At 38.3% G+C, this 21,644-nt stretch overlaps 1 protein-coding gene across 2 annotated transcripts in view; it reads left to right on the top strand.

Moving 5' to 3' along the window:
• The window catches only part of LOC150077611 (dual specificity protein phosphatase CDC14C-like), a 271,240-nt gene that overhangs the window by 108,184 nt on the left and 141,412 nt on the right, over positions 1 to 21,644 (top strand). For both annotated transcript variants that reach the window (XM_090386870.1, XM_090386869.1), the window contains exon 4: positions 9,979 to 10,071. In XM_090386870.1, coding sequence (XP_090242996.1) covers positions 9,979 to 10,071 — 93 coding nt within the window. The remainder of the gene's footprint in view (positions 1 to 9,978; positions 10,072 to 21,644) is intronic.

Below are 21,644 nucleotides of genomic sequence, written 5' to 3'. Positions count from 1 at the left end.
CACAGTTTTAACTGAATAGATTATTTGGTATCGGTAACATTGCAAACCAGGTTGGGGGAGCAGAGAAAGACATGAATTTCATGCGATGGCCATGAAATTTTTCATGGTGGGTTGGGGAGCACCGCTTTTTCATTTAGCATTATAAACTTGTGCCTCATTAACAGAAAATTACAAGGACTGGATTCCCCACAGAACTCGAATTTTTTATAGGGCTTTCTTTGTGCTGGGGTAGCCCTTTTTGAGTGAAGGAACTAAATTTTTGCCATCAGCTTCATTCCACGCTTTTAGAACCAGTTTATGCTGGAGCGATAAACGTGCTCTTTAACATAAAGGACAAAAGTTTACTGGCATAATACAGTGGCGCACGATTTAACTATAGTGCGTCGACCGGAGATGCTGGTTAGGATCTCCCCCACTGCCTACCCACGCAGAGAATCCTAACCTTTTTGCTTAAACTGTGTTTTTTGCATTTTGTTCACAGAAAGAGCAGGTCTGTAGACCGATCCCTCCTCATTCTGGGACTGGTTTCCTGGATCCGGTTCTGCTGCCAAAAGTTTCCCAGATCGAATACACGTAGAAATTTTGCTTGCTACAAAGGGTGTTTTTCTACAAATTTACTGATCTAAATTATCACGTAAAATTTAATAACCGATGTGTACCACTATAAGGAGCTGAATCACATGTTCATATTTACTTTCGCTACTGGGAAATTTTGAAATAGATATAATAATTTTTCGATGTTCTCTATTTCACTGGTTTACGATGATCACGTTGTTTATTGTTTTAGACACTGGTCAACAAAACTTTTTTTTTAATCAAACGTGTAAACACTTTCTTAACTACATAATTAATGTGTAAAAAATTGCATGTTTCGTTTCAAAGTTTTTTTTTTTTTTTTTTCCCCCCTAGTATGGGTAGTTTTCGTAAATACGACTGCTGATAATGTCGATGCAGGTTAATTAAGGCGATTTCATTACAAAGCACACGCTACTGGTTAAAATTTTTATTACTTTTACAGTTTAAACCCAATACATTTTATACACACAGTTAAAATAATAAATACAGTGGTTTTTGGTACACTTCGTTCGGAATGTTGCGGTAGAACATTCCATTTCTGTTTACTTTATTGCTAAATAAAACCCAAGAAATCTATGGCCGGTTATTCAAGGCAATGAAAAATGGAGCCGGGGCTTTCAGTATTGTCTATCGCGATAAATTTTGAGAGACAACCTCTTAATGCATTTAACGATATATTTTCTGGCTGTTAAGAGAGGCCGCGTCCCTTTTTCGTAATACTTAAGGACAGAGTTGCTAGAAAATGCTGAAATTCGTGCCGCGTATGAGAATTTAATGAATCTTGACCCCCCCCCCCACTGACCGTATAAATTAGCTAATTGCCTTGGTTTGTTTCAGAGCTTGATGTTACTCATGTTTTGAGATGCTATTAGACATTGATTTCGAGAGAGAGAGAATGAGAATCTTCTTCAACCTCTAATTCAGAGGTTCCCAAACTTTCTCGGTTCAGCGCCCTTAGTGTCCCAGTAATTTTTTTCACGGCACCCTTAGGCCAAAAGAAATACCTAACACAGTGGTTTTCGACCTTTTAATATATACCTATATAATGGAAAAGATAATAATCGACACAACAATTGCAAATGAAATTCTGAAAACAAAAGGAAATGCACAAAACCTACCTAGTCCAAACCCAGGACCGACCTATGCCAGGGCTGTAGGGGAAGGAATTGGCAAGAAGAGTGTCCCAGATCAAGTTCCACAGGGAAATCAGGACAAACATGTCATCATTATCAAGCCCTCCAAGGAATCAACAATAAAATCAAGCGAGGAGGTAAATAAGGCAGTTACAACACAATTAAGAGCAGACCTCAAGACCATAAAGATAAAAGCTATCAGGAACCTAAGAGAAAACGGAGTGGCCATTGAAACAGCCACAATACATGACTTAGACAAAATCAAACAATGTTCCAAACTAACCGAATTAAACTTAACTGCAGACACACCAAAAAAACTAAACCCCACAATGGCGGTCTATAATGTGTCAAAGGACTTTGAGGAGGTTGACTTCCTGGAAGATCTGTACAACAAAAATATTAGCGACAAAGATATCACACCGGATGCATACAAAAAAGAAATTAAAATTAGGTTCAAGATGAACGCAAAAAGTAATGAAAACAAACACTGGGTCCTGGAAATGTCCCCCAGACTGAGGAAGCAATTTCTAAAAACAGGAGGGCGAGTGTATGCTGGGTGGACTGCCCACACAATTAAAGATTTCATTGTGGCCTCACGTTGCTTCAAGTGCCTCTCATATGGCCATGCAACCACCACTTGTAGACAAAAAGAGCAAAAATGTGGGCACTGCGGCCTTTCGGGCCATCAAGCCGGCTCCTGTCCGACCTCTGAGGGTCCTGTATGCTGCCCAAACTGTAAGGCGCGAAATAAGGATTCGCAACACTCGTATCGTGACCCACTGTGCCCAGAATACCTGAGGGCACAAGAAGTAACTAAGCAACGAACCAACTATGACTAACAACCATAACACATTAGCTGTTAAGAATTTCAACCTACTTCAACTAAACTGCCAAAGATGCGCATCGGTCATGTCAGATCTGTCCAAAACAATCCAAGAAAACAAAATAGATATACTTGGGCTGCAGGAGCTGTATTCATATAAAGGAAAAGTAAAGGGCCTCCCCTTCTCTGCGCGGGTAATACAATCGAACCCCTCGGTGGACGGCACAGGAGGAAATGCTACATCAAGGGTTTGGGCCGCGATTGTTATCACAAACCCAACCCTCACAGTCACGAGGATAAATAACCTGTGTACTGAATATGCTGCTGCAGCTTGTATAGAAGGTCCCATAGCCAGATTATATGTTTTCTCCATATACATGAGAAACGCACGACGAGGCCAGGACATTGAGCCCTTTGTGAATTACCTAGACCACGCACTGGATAGGCTGCCTGACAGAAATGTGATCATTATGGCAGACACAAATGCAAAGTCTACCTCTTGGAACAGCCCACAAACTGATGACAGGGGTGAAATGCTTGAAGAACTGATAACTTCCAAAAACCTAATTATTAAAAACACCCAGGGCCACCCACCGACTTACTCATCTGCCACAGGGGAATCCTACATTGATGTAACAATAGTGGGCCCCCCACTAAGACAAAGTCAGAGAGTGGAAGGTGCGTCCATCTTGGTCAGCTAGTGACCATATGGTCATAACATTCCACCTGACTTCTGAACCAAACAATCACCCAGGACGGAAAATGTATAATTTCGCAAGATATCAAACGAAGAAGGGACACTGGGACAGATTTGACAGACTTCTGAAGGAAACATTCTCCCCAGAATATCTAACATCCATTTCCAACCTTCCCACTGACCAACTCCTCCAAATCATCACGGAAAAAATAACGGAAATCAGTGACGGTAGCTTAAAAAAATGCATAAGGAAACCAAACTACGTCCCCTGGTGGACAACAACCATGACTAAACAGAGGGCAACACTGAAAAAAGCCAGGAAAGTCCTCCAAAAAGCCAAAAGACAGGGTAGACCCCCGGATGCCATCCATGCACTCTATGAAGAATATAAACAACTTCGTCGACAGTATTTCAACACCATTTATCATGAGAAACAAAACGCGTGGGGCCGTTTGGTCAAAAAATCAACTACCAATGATCCGTGGGGACTAGTCTATAAGCTGATTACGGAGAAGGTCCATCCTGGGGAGGTGTTTCAGTCCATCATGACCACAGGCGAGACTGAGAGCCTTACCTGGAATGAATCCATAGATACCATCTTGGATGAACTGATCCGCCAAGACATAATGTGGCCCGAAAGTTCAACACAAACTAAAATGCGCATGGCTCACCTAACATATCTTGCGCCCTCAGAGGAGGAGATCTTCACTGCGGATGAAATTGAAAACGCAATTTCAACAATGAAAAATGGCAAATGCCCAGGCTTGGATCTCATGGAAGTGGCCACAGTCAAGAGAATTTGGTCACAGTGTCCAACTTTACTCATAAATCTCTTTAACTCCTGCCTGACCCACGGCATCTTTCCGAAACCCTGGAAGAAGGCCAACTTAAAACTTCTAGTTAAAAACCCGGAGAAATCATCAAACCTACCCACCTCCTACCGGCCAATAGCTCTTCTCCCAGTGCTGGGGAAAACCCTGGAAAAACTCCTGGCCCAGAGACTGAGAGCCTATTACAACAGGAAACATCTTTCTTCTGAATCCCAATTTGGGTTTACCCAGGGCAGATCAGCCGTGGATGCCATTGTAGCACTGCAAAACGCCATTGCAAACACAGAATCAAAGTATGTCCTTGGTCTCTCGGTTGACTTCAAAGGGGCCTTTGACACCATCTGGTGGCAGAGTGTCCTTGAGAGGTTCCGAGAGGCCGAAGTGTCAATCCCCATCTATCGACTCCTAGCGGACTATTTCAATGATCGCAGCCTAGTGGTCTTCTCTGGAGAATGCCATGTCACCAGGCCAGTTACGCGGGGCTGCCCACAGGGATCTGTTCTTGGCCCACTCTGCTGGAACGTGGTCCTTGATGGGTGGCTTACGCGCCAACACAACACGGCAGCAAAGATTGCATTTGCAGATGACCTCATTATTCTACTACAAGGGAATTCAAGGTTATCCTTGGAAAGCGCCGCTCAAGAAATCCTCGAAGACCTGACTGCCTGGACTACCACACATAAACTAGAAATCTCCTCAGACAAAACCAAACAGATCCTGTTGAAAGGAAAACTGGATATAAAACGACCACCAAACATAAAGATTGGAAGCCAAACCCTAAAAATGGTCCCTACACTTAAATACCTTGGAGTGATGATTGACAGTAAAAAGCAATACATACCCCATGCAAAATATATACTCCAGAAAGTTAAGACAGTAACAGGAAAATTAATTCGAATTACCAGAACCTCGTGGGATATCAAACCACGCACCTTGTTGCTTTACTACAACTGCATTCTGCTTCCAATCATAACTTACGCTGCAGGTGCATGGGCAGGCAGTATATAAAAACATACTGTTAACAAAATAATCACTCAAGCCCAAAGATTCTTCCTTCTGGCATCCACCAAAGCGTGCCGCACTATATCAACATCAGCACTACAGATAATTAGCGGAAAGCTCCCAATTAAATTTGAGGTCATAAATACCTATCTCCAATATTGCCGAAGTAGGAACATCATATCTATTTTTGAAAGATACCAAATAGATAGAAACCTCACAATTAAAAAAGACAACGAGAGACTACGGGAACTATACGTCATAGACTGGCAAGAGAGCTGGACCAATGACAGCAAGGGGCGGACAACACATCTATTCCTACCTCAAGCGGCGGAAATAACCAAACAAATAAGATCGTGGTTTAATCCGGGACTCTACCTAACATTCCTCCTTAGTGGTCATGGCAGCCTGAACTCGAGGCTAAACGCACTGGGATTATCAGCTACCCCGTGCTGTAAGTGTGGGGGCCTGGAAACGGTCCAACATATCATCCTGGAGTGTCCCTACTACACGGATTACAGGCTTCCCCTTCAACTCGAAACCAACGTCTTTGATACAAGTCACTTTCCACGGTTGGTTGCTACTGAGGAACACTATAAACAGGTATCGACTTTCGCGGAGCGCGTTTTCAAAAGAAGACAGGCGATACAAGGGAACAATCAGAACTGACTGGTTGGACTGGACGAACTGGGACTCAATCCACACTGTGATGTGCGTCATTAAACTGGAACCACGTGGTGGTCCACCACAAATGGACATGCCACTCTGGGCAATACTCACGCTTAAGTGTCATCAATATGTGTCTTCAATATGTGCCCTAAACTACCATCAACTCACCAGACCAGCATGGGCTCGAAAATGCCAGGGCCTTTGCCAAAATGGATATTAAACCATGTAAATACAGACTTTCACTCACCATGAGGCACCGCACTAGGTCAGGATTGAGCCCTGCGAGAGTGGATCCATCACAATTGAACAGTCCAAATCATGTGTCAACACTAGTATCTTCCTCACTAGGTCAGGATTGGGCCCTGCAAGTGTGGGATCTACTACATTTGGACGGTCCATAAACACGTAATGACTAAGTGACATACCTAGATATCCCTCACACTAGGTCAGGATTGGGCCCTGCAAGTGTGGGATGGCTTACCACGTAATACTAAGCTTATAACCATGTTAAAGGAAGGGAGAAAGGAGGAAAAAAAAAAAAAAAAAAAAAAAGAGAATCTGGCTGCCTCCTCGTGGCGCGGTACGGGAGCGGGGGGTCGGGACTAGTTCTCCGCGGCCCCCTGCTGCTAAATGCCAGATGCCAGCCACAAACAACATACACAACACATTACACACACTAATGACAATTATAAATAGTAACCGCGATAGATAACTTAAATTCCGTAAAGGCTCGCGTACTTATCACTCACTAAATACTTACTATAATTATAAATCACACTCAAATCTTAAATCTTACATTCAACCTAAACTTAAACTAAAATTAAATTAAACCTAACTCTACCTCAAACCCGACTTAACTTCAGCTTAACTTAAAACTAAATTAAATTAGGAAACATCAACCATAAATTAAACTTATAACTTTAATTAAACAGTAACTCAAATCTAAGCTTAAACTTAAACCTAAACTACAACCTAAACTTAAACTCATCTATAACTTAAATTTAAACCTAAACCGAACCTACACTAATGTCAAAACCAGCTTCATAATTACTTAACTCAAACCCAAACTTGCCCACTAAATTAACTAACACTCAACTTAAACACACAACAGAACTTAAACTTTACTCAAACTTAACTTAACCCTAACCTAAAACTAAACACTAAACATTAACTTAAATTAACTAAAACACATTCAAACGATTTGATCTAAACTTCAACTTTAAACTTAACTTTAAACTTAAATTTTAATTAGATGAACTAAAAAAACGATTCTGCTGGCACACAATTAAGCTTAACGAACGGCGGACATAGGGGACACCCTGGAAACCGCCAGTAAACTACAAAAAAAAAATACTTTGATACTTTGATACCTATATAATAATTTTATTCTTTTATAGATAATTATATTTTTTTAATCTTGTGATCAATTATAGATCACCACAAAATTAAAAAGATACGATACAATGGATACTGTACACCTTTTTATAATGAAATAAATGTATAAATTTCAAAAAAATATATAATAATAATAATAACTTTAAGTAACTTAAATCGAAATTAGACGGCACCCCAAGATTGTTGCCGCCGCATCCCGGTTGAAAACCACTGCTCTAATTATTTTAAATATATTTGGAGTGGAGGGCTATGCAGAAGCGGAATAAGAACGCCTCCTGCATTAAAATTTCTCTCATTAAAATTCACGTAATCACAATAACTCTCATCGAACCCTAGGGTTTTCATGAAATCACTTTAAAATTGGATAGTAGTTTAATTGATTGATAAGTTGTCGCCATCCAAATATTTGGAAGTTCAACTGATGCCTTGAATAAAGAGCAAAGCATGAAGATGGAGAAGCTGAACCTTCTGAAAACTCTTGCAGAAATACAGTCCCAAGAACAGGAGCGGCTCTTGACTATCTGCTAGCAAGTAGCACTCTGGGTGAACCATGCAGTAAACGCCCTTTTGGCGTTTTTTTTTTTTTTTTTTGTTTTTTTAATTACTGAACGAATTTCAGTTTATTGGGAATAATCGAATTAAAATATGTAAAGTGTTTCTTGTATACATGGCCATGGGTTTTTTTTTTTCTGAATGAAATTAAATAATTGCTGATTTTTTTCAGTAATTATATTCTCGAACACTTTATCGTAAATGTTAATATTAATAATGTTGTCCTTACTTTATTTTTATTTTTTATTGTACTATTCGGTCCCAGACAGTTTTCCCAGCAATCTTCCAATCTATTTACAATGCTGTGCCACTATCAGTGTTGATGTTCAGTTATCTCAGATTCCCTCGTAGAGGCTCAGTTCGTTCTCGGTGTAATGTCCATATCACAATGCAGTACATAAAGTTCTAACACAGGGTTGTGATCTGCAGAAATTTATACTTGTAGGTCCACTATGAAGAAATGAGAAGTCCAATCCAGGAAGTAGATATCTAAACCAGGAATTATGGTCACAATGGAGAAGTAAACTTTTTCCTCATACCTGAACAGTCCCAACAGCACAGCAGTTAACATTAAAGAGGAATACCTCAATCAGTCCCTGGAACCACAATAGCATCACAGGTCATCCATCGAAGGAGTAACCACAATGCCATCAGGCTCATCGTGGTGGTCTAACGATTCACTGGAGCCCCAATTTCTTCGATAAAAACGTCAGCGGTCTCCTCAATAACTGCTCTGAATCACCTGTTAGTGGAAGAGGCATCTGGAGGATGTATCGTGAGCTTCCTTAGAAGCCGTAGTGTTCATAGGGTAGATTCCCACTTTTTTTTTTTTTTTTTTTCGCTGCTCCATTTTACTGCTCTGCGATGTACTGTCGGCAATTTTTCGGGGCGTTTTAAAATGCGTGGTTTTGGCGTACTATGCAGCCACTCTGATTCAGTATAGTAGTTCCCGTTTCAAATGAACTTCGAGTCATTTCCTCGTATACCGAAATTTCGTTGTAAATGAATATCGCTGATTTTTTTTTTTTTAAGTGAAACTTCTTTAGGCACGCTCCAAGCAGTTTTCAGTTGGGAGTAACTTGCGTTCGTGGATTGACAAAAAAAAAAAAAAAAAAAACGCAACGAAAATGCGACCGTTGCCATAAATAAACGCATTACAGTCATTCTGAACTGTATATTCAGTTCAGTCGCATTACAGTCATTCAGCAACTGGATTTTAAGAAACAAAGAAGCATCCACGCACAGTTTAAACGTATATTTCTGGATAATGATTTCGGCTCTGTGTGTGAGTGAGATCGGCTTTGTTTCAAGAACGATGTGAAGATCGTAGCAGCTCGAGATCACGCTCTGCTTCAAAGAGCATTTCCAAATGAGGGTGTAAGTCAAATGTCAGTCTGTAACAGCTGTCGTGACTCTCAAAGAACAAAGTGATTCCGGCTCTATCGAAGTCAAATGGTTTTAAATATCATCCAGTGCCATAGCGCTTGCCAAAACTAGATTTGGTAACGGAACGTCTCGTGTCTCCGAGGTTCCCATTCAAACAGATTCGTCGCTTGCAGCATTCGTACGGTCAATAAGGGATTCTCGGTCAAGTGTTCGCCTAAATGTTCGCCTAAAGAAGATTCATTTAACTTCCGCTAAGCGTGCTCGGCACACACAATTCCCCCTCCCTTTCCATAAGAATCATTATAAATTGTGTTGCACTTTTACAATAAGTAGTAACTGCTGCTTTATTTTACTCAAACGTGGAATTTAAGATCAATGATAAATAAATAGTTTCGAAATAAATGTACTACCAAAGTAAAAATATTTTGTTTACAGTGCCATTTTGAAAGCTTATTTTATTTATAAGAAATACCGCACTTTCAGAAGTATAGTACAGCAGATGGAGGTTTATTTTTCATATATTAATACGTCAACAACTTTCTATTTTTAATGTTTAACTTTTTTCTCCACTGATAAAACGAAAATCAGCTTCAAAGAAACTGAAAATGTGCGTGACCCACATTTTTTTTTTTTATTTTTTTTTTTCATTCAAGCAATTGACGAATGCGTCCATAATCGTATTTACAATATTCACAATTTTTCATAAAGTTTTTCTTTCATTATAAACTATTACATTTTAGGTATATGTCGAAAATAATTCGTCATAATTTCGTTAAAACAGTAATCGTAACAGGATTTTACTGGGAAGGGGAGGAGGAAAGTTTGATTTACTCTCCTCGCAGTCCCAATTTCTATTGAATTACTTGACAGTTTCCGTGCCCATTGAACAGAAGTGTATTTATTATTATTTTTCCGTAGCTGCCGTCCTTATCGAAGAAGAAACTTGTCCACTACACATCAACGTTCAGGGAGAAACGAGTGAATGCAGCATTCTTAATCGGCTCTTATGTGGTGAGTACAACTCCATTAATCGTTACTCCGGTTATGTATGGTGAGTGCAGTTGCCATTGCTCTCATCTACTTGTGTGCGTGCTTATCTTTATCTGCCCTCACGATATATATCGTGATTTGCTGCCTGTTATTTGGATATAGTAAATGGTGTTAGCCCTTGATAACGTACCATTGAATGTATCCTTATATGATAATTAGCTATAAAAATTTTAGTAATATTTGTTATTTTATTATTATACTTTTTAAGGCATTCTATTGTTTATAGCTTATGGCACGCCACCCTTTCTTCCAGTTAGCCTGTTTTCCACTTTTATTTCTATAAATATAATTCTCCATATTCTGTATTCTCTAATATCACAGGCAGATGCAATGTTTCATAAATTTGTAGTTTATGAAAATAATGGGATCTGCTTCCAGGCGAGTAAAATATAACAAGACAGTTAAGAAGACATAAAAGAACATCAAACATCAGCAGGATTCTCTCTTATATGTATACATTTTTTACGTAATATTTTAATTCCGATTGTTATAAATAATTGGAAAAAAAAATACTGAGATTTAAATTATATATCGTACATAAATATTTGTATTTCTGTTTATATGTATATATTAGGTTTTTTTTTTCTCTCTTTTTGTGATATTTTGCTGTAATGTGGTTTAATAAAAATAATAATAAAAAATAGCGCAGTGGTGTCATGACTTTACGTTGCTCATGGTGCCAATGCCAGTAATTGTCATTCAATGCCTAATTATGAATCGCCGGCCCAAGGTGGGTTGGAAAGGTTGGAAGACAGCGTGTTTCATATAACCGTAGGGTTATTGATTGCTTACGGACCATGACTGACAACTTTTGTCAATCAAATTGTCATTACTGACTACTACCACAAATCAGTTTACCTGACAGACTTTCAATTTTTTTTTTTTTTATCAACCCCAGGGGTTCTCAAACTTTGTGATACCGTGACTCCCAAAAGTGCTAAATGAATTTTGTGATACGCCCCTTTCTCCATGAGTAAAACTAATGATTACATCGATGTTAAAATTGGGCACTAAATAAATATCCGAGTAACTTTGATAGCTAATATTTTATTGGAAATATTCAAAAAATATGAAATTTGGAAAAAATATATAAATTCGGTTAACTATTAAATAGACATCAAATAAAACTTCATTAACCTTAGATTTTTTTTTCACCACGACTGCACCTACAGCACTATGATAAAAATAAACACAAACGCACAATAGCATGCGAGCGGGAAAAGGGGCTTGTGATTTGGGTAATGGAGCGAGTGTTAACATAACTGAGATTTAATCCTCATTTTTTCTATGAACGAAGATGATTTTTTATACATTTTATACATTACACATTTAACCGTATCCAGCTGCGACCCCATCCCCGGGGAGTGGGGGGGGGGTCGTGCCCCACAGTATGAGAAACGCTGTTTTAACCCAATTTAGGTAACTGCAACTTATTAAATAATATTTACTCTTTTTAAATGCTTAAGGCCGCCGTAGCCTAGTGGTCAGGCGCGCGGGTGCATAAGTACACGTGCCTTGAGTGACCGGGATTCAAACCCGTGACTGCTGAATACGGTGCTGTTTCTTGTATTCTGTGTATCTTGTAAAACTCCTCTGACAGTTTGGTCGTCCCGGAGTATAAACAGAAAATTTATTTTTATTTTATTTAATTACAAAATAATCACCAGTTACACTATTTTAGGTAATCCAACTTTATTTAATAAGGCTATGTTAGGTTACCAAAAATGTCAGGTCGTAGTTTTAGTAGCTTTCCTAGGAGTAATATTATCTGCCCCATTTTCATGTATGTACTTGCTAAAGGCAAGTACATACATGACCCCTCCCCCAACAGCAAAATTATAGGATTGCCCTTAATTGTTATTAACAACTGAATTAACAACCAAATGCTGTGTGCGCATGCGTGCGCACGCACACACACACACACACACACACACACACACACACGGTGCTCTAAGATGAATTGCCTACATCCTGATCCATTTTAGGAAGTAGTGTTCTATTTCCAAGAGAGATCTGTAATTTTGCTGTTCTTTTATGTGATTTAACATTTCAAAAGTTGAAGATATATTAAAAACTGTTATTACTCTTTGAAAGGTTAGTATAATTAAATGAAATTTTAGGCAATCTGACCCTATTTTAATAAGTTCTAGGATGCCTAAATGTTACTAAATAATGTTCGGTTACCTAGAGTGGTTTAAAAAAAAAAATTTTTTTTTTTGTTCTTTAACCACGTTAACTTTGTCAGTAACTGTTAGTAATGACAAGAGTTTGTCAAGAAAGCTGTGAAACCAGTGAGGGACAAACACCGGACGGCAGGATTGTCAAACTGTCGACTTAAGAAAGTTAGGGGAAACTTCTCCGTAGCGTTAAGTCTATTTAACACTTGCTGTTAAATATTCTTAATTAGAATTCCATTTATATTTTCATTTGCTTATATTATTTCTAGGTTAATTTACTGTTCATGTCCATTTATGACAGAAATGTGTTTTTTATTTTTTATTTTTTCCAATGTTGATGCTGAGACTTCGCTTCCCTGTATCACAAATTCGTTTTCTCCGGCTGTTTCCAGAAAAATGAGCAAATGGGTTAACTATATGATGCAATCCTTGTTGCAACATACAGTTGGCAAATGTATTGGTATATCGCATTCTGTTAACGGCAGTGTATGGTTTTGTTTGGGCCTCTGTTAGTTGGATGTTTTGTAACGTGACTTGCACATCCATTTCCTGGGTATGCCAGTGCTTATCGATTGGACAGAAAATAACTGCTTGTCGATATTCATGGAATCATATCGCCGCAGATCTTATATGGTTTAATAAGAGATTGTTTGGTGAAGCGGTGCTTTTTAAAGTTGAGTCGATATATATTACGGTTTTTTGGATTGAACAAGTGGAAAATAATTTTTAGAGCAAGCTTAAGTCATTAAGCTTGCTCTAAAATTGACTGCTGTATTCAACGGATAGTAACAGAGAAACAGTTGTAATAGGAAAGCTGTAGCTCAAAGTATAAATCTTAGTAAAGTGGGAATGATTTTGTGTGTGAACAAGTTGCTGGATGTTAATAGAGAATTTAATTAATATTAAATTTCTAGAGAATCTTTTCCCCATTGCCGAAAGTAACTGTGAAAAGGTGATCGATGAACCATCCGGATCTGCGAAGTGTCGGAGGATTTTATGAAAGTGAGCATTGCTGTATTCCAGGAGTGGCCAACTTAATATGTGATGCGATCTATTTTTTTTTTTTCCTTCAAAAAGCGCCGCGATCTACCATCTCAAAAATTTCATTGCGCAAGGTGCACAAATCGAGGGATGACTGTATATTTAAAATTCGTCGCGTTCGACTCGTTGGCCACCCCTATTGTATTCTATTAGGATCTGGTATCAGGAAGCTGATTTTCCAAGTTTGGTCTTATACTGGCCGCAGTCAAATAGTAGTTGCCAGAATGGGATGTGTGGGTGTGGAGCATGTTTCGAGATTAAACTTGGTGCTCGAACTGGAAAATTTTAACACATGAACTGTAATCTTAAAAAAAAAAGGGGGGGGGGGGAGTTTGTGTGTGTTTTTTCTGTGAAAAGTTTAGCTCTAACACGTTTGAACGTTTCATTGGATCTGACTTTATAGACGCCAGCGCACTGGAAAGCAATTCCGGGGCATTTCGCCCTAAAATTCGACCACTGGTTTACACTAATACATTCTGCGCATACGTATTTATAACTTCCTTATTATATGAAATAAAACACTAATGACCAGTTATTTATGTTAAGAGAGAACATAAGTGATGTTTATGCGCCTTTTAACATAAATAACATAAAAAAAAAAAAAAAAAAACTTGATACGCATTGCTTTCTCCACTACAGTCTGACTGTGATGGAAAAAGAAAATAGTTTTTGGATTTCCATGCATCCTGCGAAATGATTCTCGGGGGCGAACGCCTGCCTCTGGTTGACAACCAGCACAGGAAATACTGTTAAATACAACCATATAAAGCAAAGGGAAAACATAAATAGTATGGAGAATGACAAATTGACAAAAAATATTAAAGAACTTGATATCCATAAGCAAACGAAGTATAGGAAGATCACGAAGATGGAAAGATGATCTGTCCTAAATTCCACAAGCTATGCTTAATGCGGAAAAGACATTTTTATATTTTCTTTCGTCTAACAAATAAATGAACCAATGGGTGACCACGTTTGAATCATTCTCGAATTTCGGATTAAAGCATAGCTTGTTTGGTCTTAAAGTAGATGGTAATGCATATGCCTTACCATCTAGTCAAGCTGAGTTGACAGTAATTCTTTTATCACGAATTTCGATGCGCTGTGGCTCCCCCCCCCCTTGTTCCCACATCACCAGAACTGTTATGTTTCTGTACCATTATCACGTGTTTCAGCCAGTTTTATCATTGTATTTAATGTGGAGACTCCAGAAACCCACATAAGCTTTTACACTAGCGTTATTGTTGCTAAAATGCTACGTGACATGTTTCTCAGTTGCTGTAAGTGCAGAGGTATATTTGAGCTGGTACAGGTTGTAAGGAGCCACTTGTTTACCACCATCATGAACTCTAAGAGTCGTTAACCTTAGCGATTCTTGTAACCGAACACTGAGAGCCGGTTTCTGAACGGCTACTGCTGTCAGAAATTTTAGATGTGTACATCATCAGTAGGATGTGGTCGCGTACTTTTCGCCTCGCTTTTACATACACCAGAATTCCGTACACCGATCTTACCACTAACATTATTTATTTTTCGTTAGCATTGATGCATCTTTAGAATTAGCATTCGTTCGGAAACTTTGCAAACCCTTCGTAGTCTAACAGTGCAAGCAGAATTTATTCGTTTTCTAGAGAAGAGAGGAAACATCAAATGAGAGAGAGAGAGAGAGAGAGAGAGAGAGAGAGAGAGAGAGCGAGCGATATGAACGAACCTAAAATGGTAAACTGCATAAAAATATATTTTTAAATCATTTCAGGAAGATGAAACATTATTGATGAAATGCTGCTCGAAGTGTTGTTACCTAGCAATTTATTGGTAGCCCATTAAAAATACCGATTTCTTTATTTATGGACATTGTAATTCAATATTAATTAATAAGGCGTATTTAGTGTCAGACGGCACCAGGGGTTTTCCCCATCTCCGCGTAGTTTTCATTGTGGGTGTACCAGTTCGCTGGAAATACCAGAGATTTAAAGTGTATGGATATTGTACATGTGTAGTGTCGTATACCGTTGTTCATCTGATCGTTTAGCCGTTGGAACCATGCTGAGGCCCAACGTTGCCCCACCTTCGCCCCGTGGAGGCAGACCAGGAACGCAGTATTTTTAGTTTCACTCTTGCAGGACCTGCCACCTGATTTCAGTGGCTAGGATCCAAAAAAAATAAAAAAATAAAAAAAAAAAATAATAATAATAAAATAAATAAATAAATTGTGAAATCGCTGGATAAAATGGAAGCCGAAAGGTTATCAACGCAGTTAGATTTGTACTTATAAATTTTGATAGTTGTGTGGGGCGTACGCTGTGTAGGCAGAGTAGAGGAGGGAGACTGAAGGCTGGGGGGAAGGCGAGCCCAGAGTTGGCAGTGGGGCATGCCCACCGCCAACCATGCCCCACCAGAGGGAAATGAGGGCGGCGAGGGGAACAGGTCTTCCCCTCCCCCGCAAGGAAGTGTGGAAGGAAAGGTACCGCGTTGGGGCGCGGTACAGGTCGTCATAGGCCGCCTTTGCAGCGTCACTGCATTTGTCTAGCCCGGTGTAATTGTCTCTTTCTTGATGGCTTCATTCCTGGAATATTAATATGTGGAATTACATTTATTAAATGGCCAACATGTTAATGTTGGCCATCTAATAATGCGCACTAAAACTCCCGATAGAATGCATGCCGCGGCACACATTTGCTGGCCCTCGTGGGTAGCACAGTTGATATAAGCACTGTCCTCCCCACAGCGGGTGAAAAAGACCAGAGTTCGAATTCCCTCAATGCCACAAGGAGTTTTCATGGGCCCATTTTTCACAACGTGGTTGAGTTAGTCGGTCTCAGGTGAGGAGTAGCATGGTTTTTCTCCTGGAAACTGGTTTTTTCTTTTCGTCCAGCAAAATAGCCAGTCAACCACATAACACACAATTTACAGATATATATGATGCAATATTGCCAAGTTGCCGATGCGCCTATAACAACCATCTGAACAACCAACCAGCACACTTGCTGTTATTCGAAACAAATGTGGCCCGATTCGATATTGAATAATGGTTCGTATTTTTTTGGCCAGTGCGTATAGAAGTGTATTTAATTATCAGCACCTTAGGTTGAGACCCAAGAATTTAATGAACTGGCGGGAAGGAATCAAAATCATTTATCCCAGGCTTTTCGAATGCGGCAGTGCAGATTTTGAACCTTCAGTTTGAAGAGCATTTTTTCCGGCGATCACCGAAAAGCGTAAAAAGTGATCAAAAATAACGTTTATTTAATCGGCACATACTCAATTTCCTATATGTGTTACATATATAAAGTTAATTTATGGAGTTCTTATAATTTTTCTCTTACGTGAGCTAATAAAGTTATTGTTACACCTACGATATGTTCACATAAAGTGCACAGAAACCGCTAACTGTTCTAATTGCTCCTATTTGCATGTTGATTGCTGCTGGCTCTGTAAAACGTACCTATGGCAGCACAACTACTAATTGGACCTCTTTATCCCTTCCGCTCTTTTATTTTTATCATTATTACGTGTCATTAAGTAATGGTTGCATTTATTTTCATCTTTCATCACACACACACACACACACACACACACACACACACACACACACACACACACACTCTTAGTTGCATGCTGTTTCTTGTCAAAACCTTTGTCACATTTGAACTGAAATCTTTAAGTCTGATTTTAAACTTTGACCGTTTCGGTTTCTAAATTTAAATTTGACCTGGTGAACTGCTTTGTTCCAGTCCTATGTTTAGCCTGAAAAGTTATCAGTGTACTTTCAAAACGAACGTAAATCGGCATTATGTGGGGAAAATCATAAAGAACACAGGTAACTACATTTGTTTAGCCAATAGTTCTCCAGTTAAACACCTACATACAGCCGTTTGTTTATTTTATTTAGATTACATCGTAATTTAGGGTTAGAGCCTCAGGTTACGAAAGAAGTTGACTTACGTACAAGTTAGTGCAATCGCATCATTTCTGTACGTAGCCAACTACTTTAGTTACGAATTGGTATCAATTAAGTATATCTCATATTGTGAATATCTTCACATCGAGTTGCCGTGATATTGCACTTCCTCGAATAAGTAACACTTCACCAGTGGAGAAGACTATTTATTCTCGGCCAATACCACCACCTATATGGCACCGGTTCGGAGCTTATTGGCTCCTCATTGGCGGGTGGGCAGGTACCCTGGTGTTGCAATGCTATTGCACTAACTTGTACGTAAGTTAACTTCTTTCGTAACCCGAAGCTCTAGCCATAAATTACGATGTAATCTAAATTACTTTACACCATCCGGCATCTCTCATATTGTGGAGTAGTTATACTTAGCAAGTGGGTTGTCGTCATTGCAACACCAAACACCTGCCCACCCACCGATGAGGAGAAAATAAGCTCCAAAACAGTGCCGTGTCAATAGTGGTATCCGCCGAGAATAAATAACAATAGTCTTCTCCTATGCCGAAGTGTTATCTATTCGAGGAAGTGGCAACTCGTTGTGAAGGTTGTTATTTGTTTTTTAGGAGCATTAGCAACTAAGGCCATATTGCTCCGGGGATATGCGGTGGTCATTCCCTGACCTTTCCGCATCCTCCGTATTTGGTGGTGACGGGCTCGAACCCCGGTCTAATCAAGAAGCGTGTGCTACGCATTGCTGCTCCTTCCCACCTGGCTACGTTGTGAAAGTATTCACAATATGAGATATACTTAAATGATGCAATTCGTAACTACTTAAGTAGTTGGCTACGTACAGAAATGATGCTATTGCACTGAATTGTACGTAAGTTTATTTTATTTATTATTTATTTTTTCCCCCCCAACTCCAATTGGTTTTACGTTCGTTGGTTGAGTGCACCGATGACGTTTTCAGGTTAAACGAAGACGGGGGAGCAACTTTCCCATTGAGAAAAAAGAAGATCATTAAGAAACATTTAAATTTAGGAATCAAACTCTAAAGGTGCAGACTTACTCAATTTCAGCTTAATAACTCAATTATGACAAAAAAAAAAAAAAAAAACAGGAAAAAAAAAATAGTCTAAGCCGAAAAATACTCGGGTAAACTTCCGTTTTAGAGGTATATCTATAATTATGGAATACACACCCTAAGACAATCGAATGAAAAGATCAGCAAAATGTAATGTTTTATAACATACAGTACTTACAGAAATGGTGGAATGAATTTTTTGAATTAAGCCTAGAATAGTGAACAACAGAAAAATAGGAGATCGCTATATTTTGAAAAAGAAAGCAAATATTAACTTACAATCTGCAAAATAATGGAAGATAAAAACAGAATATGTAACTGCAGCAGTGTACCTTAGCAAGGGAATAGAAGCCTTACCTCTTTGTCTCAGCGCGTACAACAAAACAATTTTTTAAATCCACCTTACCAAATTGGAGAAATGGAGTTGAACAAAGCGCCCCCTCAGTAAAAAATTATCAAAATTCCCTCTCACAAAACGTTAAAAAATTATTATATACAAAATTTAATTAATTACTTATGATAAATAATGAATTATATTTAAGCAACGAGAATTTTCTTTTCCATACTTTATTCTTCTTAGTATTCATTTCATACTAAATGAAAAATTTTTTTAAAAATTCAAATTTTAAAACTCGAATGGAAATAAAAACTAGAAATAAACGTAGGTGGGTTAAAAAAATAATCTGAACGAGAAGCTTAAAATTTTGATTATATTTCAAGCTATTGAAGAAGAAATTAATAATGTTGAATAATGAGGTAAATTAATAACGGAAAGTTATTAATTTAATTAAACTAAATTAAATCTTCCCAGAAATACTCTAAACATAAATAATGTTTTTTTAATCTTATTGTCACATTTGGATAAATTTACTGTAGGTTTTGAGCTGAAGGTTTCTTTCCGAGCAAAGAGCGATGCTTGCTTCTTTGGACAGTAATTTAATCAGAAGAAAGAGGAGGTTTATTTCCTCAGCAATAGCATGTTTCGGTTTTATCATATTTTTATTGTTATGCAAAAATTGCTGCGTGAGCAGAACCAGAACACATTTTTAAATGTGAAAAATCATAGATATGTAGCTCGGAAACTGATAATTAACATTGTTTGTCCAGTGAGGAATTTCAGTTTGAAAATATTTGTAATCAACATTCCTCTCAGGAATTATGGAAAAATATTGCATGGATTTGTACAAATATTTTGCTTAATAATTATTGTAAGATGAGAAATGATGGATGCCATTTTAAACAAAACAAAAGAAAATTAAAAACCTTTAAGACTTAATATAGTTTAGGGAAGAATGCTACGTGGTTGTTTTCCATTAAGTTATTATTATATTAAAACCACTCATTCCACGCGAAAATTAATACTATAGTTTATTAGGCTGTTCGCCTACATTTAATGACTTTTCGGGTTTTTTTTTTTTTTTGTAGTTGGCGCATCGGCTTCTGTGGCCATAATGCACCTCCCAAGGTTTTTGCAGTACTTTGATCCAAGCCCGAGGCGGGATTCGAACCCGCGACCTTTGGGTTACCAGGCAGGCACTTTCCCCACCTGGCTAGCCCTGTCGGCTCGGATTTCTTACCAATACCCATCATCAGACAGACTCCTCCTGTTTATGCTCCCACACCCGGTATATTGAGTACATTCAAAGAAAAATTCTCAATTATAAGGTTGTGTGTGGCTCGTGCAATTGTGTTATATTTGATAACATAACTGTGATTACCATAATAAAATGACTTTAATTCCCGTCGCAATAAATAATTCACATTTGTGTGATTTCTTCAAAAACTGTCATTATTGTATTTTTTATGACTGTCAACTACATGAAAGTAGTTTTTGCAAAGTAATTATGAATAAAGAAAATTTGTATATTCTGTGTCCACCCCCCTAAGGTATGAAACATTTTCAGTTTAAGTGTACCAGGGAATATTTTGATGTTGTAGATACCGAAATTAAATTACTAATGTTTAGATATATGTTGAGGAAAAAACTATCAAGGAAAAGGGCAGTTTGTTTGAGAGTAGCCCCTTTAAAAAAAAAAAAAAAAAATAAATAAATAAAATTATTTTAAGGGGAAAAAACTGCATTACTTAATTATAAAGGTGCAAAAACGGAAAGATATTCTTACCAATACCCGTCTTTATTAAATGGAAAAGTATTTAAATATTTCATTATAAGAAATCGCTTACAAACATGTTACATGTTTATAAGGGGATTCTTATCGCCTCCACACGATAAGAATCAAGTTATTGCCTCCACACTATGTCACGAACTACTTATTAAGCTTTATTATTCAGCGGGTGCTGGTTAAGGTCAGGAGAGCTTGGCGGCCAAGAAACGGGACCTCTCCGACCAATTCAGTAATTCCTGTAATGATCATTTAAAAATGTTCACATTTTTCACCCAAAATGTGGTGGCGTTCTGTCGTGGTGAAACCACATATTGGCACCCAAACTTTAAAACAACATCTTCCGGAAGTGTTGGCTATGTCCTCTGCAAAAGCTGTAACCAATGATCAGCGTTCAGGTGATGAATAAAGTTATCTCCTACAATGCCCGTCCCACATTTTGACGCTAAACGCCACTTGGAAGCGAAATTGCCAAATGGTGTGAGGATTTTCCACTGACCATATATGGGGATTTTGCATGTTTAATATCCCATTTCGTGTAAATGTTGCCACGTCGGTCCGCAATGAGCAAACTCATTGATACGATTAAGCGCCATAAACAAAAATTTCTCACCCGAAAGTGAATCTCCTGCTTGCAGTGCCTGAACCCTTTGCATATAGTAATCATGTGCTAAACGAAGGATTTGATCTGACCTGTTCTTGCAGCAACTCTTCGTGTGCTGGTGGAGGGACTAATGTTACGATATCCAGCATCTCTTCCTCTGCTTGTGTAGCATATGATCGGGACCGGCCTTGGTCGTGCTGCTCTTTCATTGCATCCCATTCCCTCAAATTCCTGTTGACGTTGGCAAACACACGCCAATATGTGGTGGCTGCTGCTCTAGCATTTCCTTCATGTACACGATACACAAAATAAATGTCTGCATATTCCACTAACGTTAATGCTCTTCTACTCTCGCTATCACATAATGAAGTTGGTGAGTCACAGCAATCCGTTCATTGTAGCCTTACATTTTCATCACGTGTTTTATAAAAAAAAAAACAAAAAAGATACAATAAAACGATGCCTTTTACACTACATACGTAGTTTAGATTTATGGGTAAACTATGGTGTAACTACACCGATATCATATAGATAATTAAGTTAAGAAAACTAAATTAGTGATAATGAATACCTTGAGTTCATGCATATTATTTAAGTATATTGTTAAAAG

This window comes from Mastigoproctus giganteus, chromosome 12 (assembly GCF_048544385.1).
Source record: "Mastigoproctus giganteus isolate SK-2022 chromosome 12, ASM4854438v1, whole genome shotgun sequence".
Lineage (NCBI taxonomy): Eukaryota > Metazoa > Arthropoda > Arachnida > Uropygi > Thelyphonidae > Mastigoproctus > Mastigoproctus giganteus.
This window is presented reverse-complemented; position numbering and strand designations above follow the sequence as displayed.